This window comes from Aplysia californica, unplaced genomic scaffold (assembly GCF_000002075.1).
Source record: "Aplysia californica isolate F4 #8 unplaced genomic scaffold, AplCal3.0 scaffold00036, whole genome shotgun sequence".
NCBI classification, from domain to species: Eukaryota; Metazoa; Mollusca; class Gastropoda; order Aplysiida; family Aplysiidae; genus Aplysia; species Aplysia californica.
The window spans coordinates 1,340,075-1,343,233 of record NW_004797306.1 but is presented as its reverse complement, the minus strand read 5'-3'; the positions used below and the strand labels follow the sequence as shown (position 1 = coordinate 1,343,233).

The window sequence follows — 3,159 nt, the reverse complement described above, 5'->3', positions numbered from 1 at the left end:
CCAACCCGGGTGGATTGACAGTCAAACCTCTAGATCTACACATATGTATCAACTAGAGATACAACATCCCCTCTCAAATGAGCATGTGTGAATTAAAATAATGTTTACTCATAAGGATGAAAGGATCGTTGCCTTTATTTTTTTTTTCTTCCTCTTTTCCTTCCTTCCTTCCTTCCTCCCTCCTTGCTTCTCTCACACGGTACCTCTTAGCCTGGTGTTTTGCCGTTGGAAGAGCATTGTGTCAAATAGACCACAACACTCGAGCACTGAACGGACACCTGCTTTGTCAACGGCTTTTTGTTTGTTCTTTGTTTTGTTTTTGTTTGTTTGGTGTTGTTTTTGTTTTGTTTTTGTTTTTGCTTTTTGTTTTTCGGGGTGGGGGTGGGGGAGGGGTTGTTCGTTTGTTTGTTTATTTGTTGGTTTGTTTGTGTGTTTTTTGGGGGGTGGGGGTTGTTGTTTTTTAGGGGGGGGGGATACACTAAATATAGAAGAATGCATGTTTACCTTTGACAGACACACAACCACACTTTAATGATATAGCCCTCGCGACTTGATTTCTTCTTCCTTTTCTTTCAGGGACATCGGCCACCGACACTGTGGAAGGGGTGGGCGATCAGGGAAGCGATGGGCATGGTTATAGTGAGTCCCGTGGGCCGGACGGTGGAAACCACGCCTCCAGTAGATGCCAAGCTAGCCCGGTGGTGATATTTTTCCTGTGTGCTATGACATTCTTAGCTCGACTGAGCGGTGTAAGAACGTTAAGGTAGTGAGTACAAGATTAACCTGGAAGAAAACCGAGATCCCAACTTCTCTGCAGCCAATTATTTTTGTCTAGATATCTAGTATGGCGTTGACCTCACACCGGACGTCCAGATAGCAGCCATGACCTGACGTGCGTGTGCTAGGTCAATGATGGCCTTACATTGCTGTGGCCTCCTCTAGTGCAAGACGTCCCGGCACCATAACACACAAAGAAGAGTGTTCTTTTGTCTTGGTAAAAAGGTGTAGACTACACACTCAAGCGAGAGATGGAGTGTACACTGTATTTGACTCTTGGCCGACAAATATTTTTACTGCCCACACAAGGTAAAAGTAAAGATGATGGATACGATGGTGTACCATGCGCTACAGAGTAAACCAAATTTGGTGAAGGAGCGATTTGCCAGTTTGGCGCTGTCACTTCGGTCACGGTGTAGATACTGTGAAGTGAAGCAATGTTCTAAGGGAAGTAATCAGTACAAATAGTTATCTTTAGAAGAAGTCTCTCTCGTTTGTCTCCCTCGTTGACTGTGTCAAAAGGATTCTGGTACTTCGATCGAGTTTACTCATACTCATTGTTTAATTGACTTATACCAAGTTAAGTACATGTTCTCTTGCATTCTCGGGCTTCTGAAAAGGCTTCAATGAGAACGCCTTAAACATTGGAGGCTCAGAGTTCAAGGATGCACAGGTCATCACGCCGGCCTTTCCATAACGTTCCTCCATTACAACCACAGCGGTGTCCCAAGTTTACGTGGAAAGTAAACTCGGATCCTCACTTTACACTGCAGCCTGCCATTGTGTTTTAGCACAGCAAAGGACTCACGGGAAGCACATGTAGCAGCCATGACCCGAGGTTAAGCTCAACCTCTCTGTTGACCAATAGCATAACCGCAGCAGTGTCCTAAGCTTAGCAGGTAAGACGACGGGTGATACTGGTATAGACAGCACAAGACGAGACCACAGAAACTGCTGAGCTACCTCTGTGACTCTTGTGCCCACAGCGATAGTCTGAGGGGGAGGGGGGGCTGTGTGTCATTGCTAGCCGAAGGCAAATTTATTGTTTTATATTTACATGTGTACATGACGAATTTTTGTTTGCATTTCGTTTTTCATTAACTGCCTCATAGAATTGTATTTTGAATTCTGACCATAAAAAACTATGATTAGAATATCAATGTGTCCGTGTACATTTTACTATACATTTATTTATTCATTTTTGTGTGCATACTTATATAATTATATTGTATGACATTGTGACATCGATGCTTCATGTAGTCCTTAATATTATACACGTATTATTCTTTAATATGGAACAATTGCTACTTTTTCTTAGTACATGTACTGTCATCCCCTGTCTAGTGTGGCCTACCTACTATCGGTTTCTTCTGTGTTATGCTTTACTTTTTCAGCGTTACCTCTGGGGGTCAGTCGCGTTAACTTTTCTTTACAAAGTTCTGTCTGACATTTTTGGCCGTTTTGAGTTACAATGTACTAAGACCATAAGGTCAAAAACCGAATGTTCTATCTGTTCTATCAAAATCGTAAGATTATTTGGAGTCTTTACATGATATTCAAAAATGTGCATTTAAAAAAGCGTAACACGTTGTGATGCTAATTTTTTATTTACATCAAATTATGTCTAAAAACTAGATACTGGGCAGATAGAGCTTTGTAATTCTAAGATAACGTTATGTAAGGGTGGGAGTTCAGTTGCTTTTTGTGGGGGGGGTTTTACTCTTCTTCTTAGTGGCCAACGGCGGCGGGGGTGAGGGAGAGGATTTACTTCTTTTTTTCTCTCTTTTTTTTTTCTTTTTTTTTGGAGGGGGGGGTATCATTTCTTGTGTTTGCTTGTCGTTGTTTAAAATTGGAGTTTTCTTCTGAGCCACGTTCTTTGTCTTTGAGATGGTGATTTATAGTCTGTGGTGCGTTAAGCGTTAAGCGAACTAAAATAAAAAGACAAACAAATAGGGGGAGGGAGAGCTGCTTAGAGTCTAGCGTCTTTGGGGGTGGGTTGTTTGTTGTTGGTTTTTTGGAAGGGGCGCGGTTTAAAGTAGGAATGTAGGAATGGCTTTTTGCTGGCATTTCTTGTCATCTTTCCTTTTCCGCAGTTTAAGTAAGCATATATGAGATGAGGTTCATGATTCTCAAACCATGCGTGTATGACGTAAAGAAGTGTGATTGCTTTCCGAAACCATGCTGTGAAATAGGCTAGCCTGCATTTCATAGGCATGATACATGCACACGTATGTTAACTACATATACATTATTATATTACTTGACTGATCAGACGGCGAGTTTGATTGGATCTTCGTCGCCTATCGTGAACATATATATGTGCATTATTGTTTGCACAATACAATTCAAATAATATAATATCATACAAAACAATTTTTTTAA

The 3,159-nt window shown here is 41.3% G+C and overlaps 1 protein-coding gene across 1 annotated transcript in view; it reads left to right on the top strand.

Moving 5' to 3' along the window:
- LOC106014217 (kin of IRRE-like protein 2) overlaps positions 1 to 833 on the top strand; it is a gene marked incomplete at its 5' end in the record, with an annotated part of 6,065 nt that extends 5,232 nt beyond the window's left edge. Inside the window, 1 exon segment of the mRNA XM_013091448.2 lies at positions 577 to 833. Coding sequence (XP_012946902.1) covers positions 577 to 767 — 191 coding nt within the window.
- Positions 834 to 3,159: the final 2,326 nt, after the last annotated feature.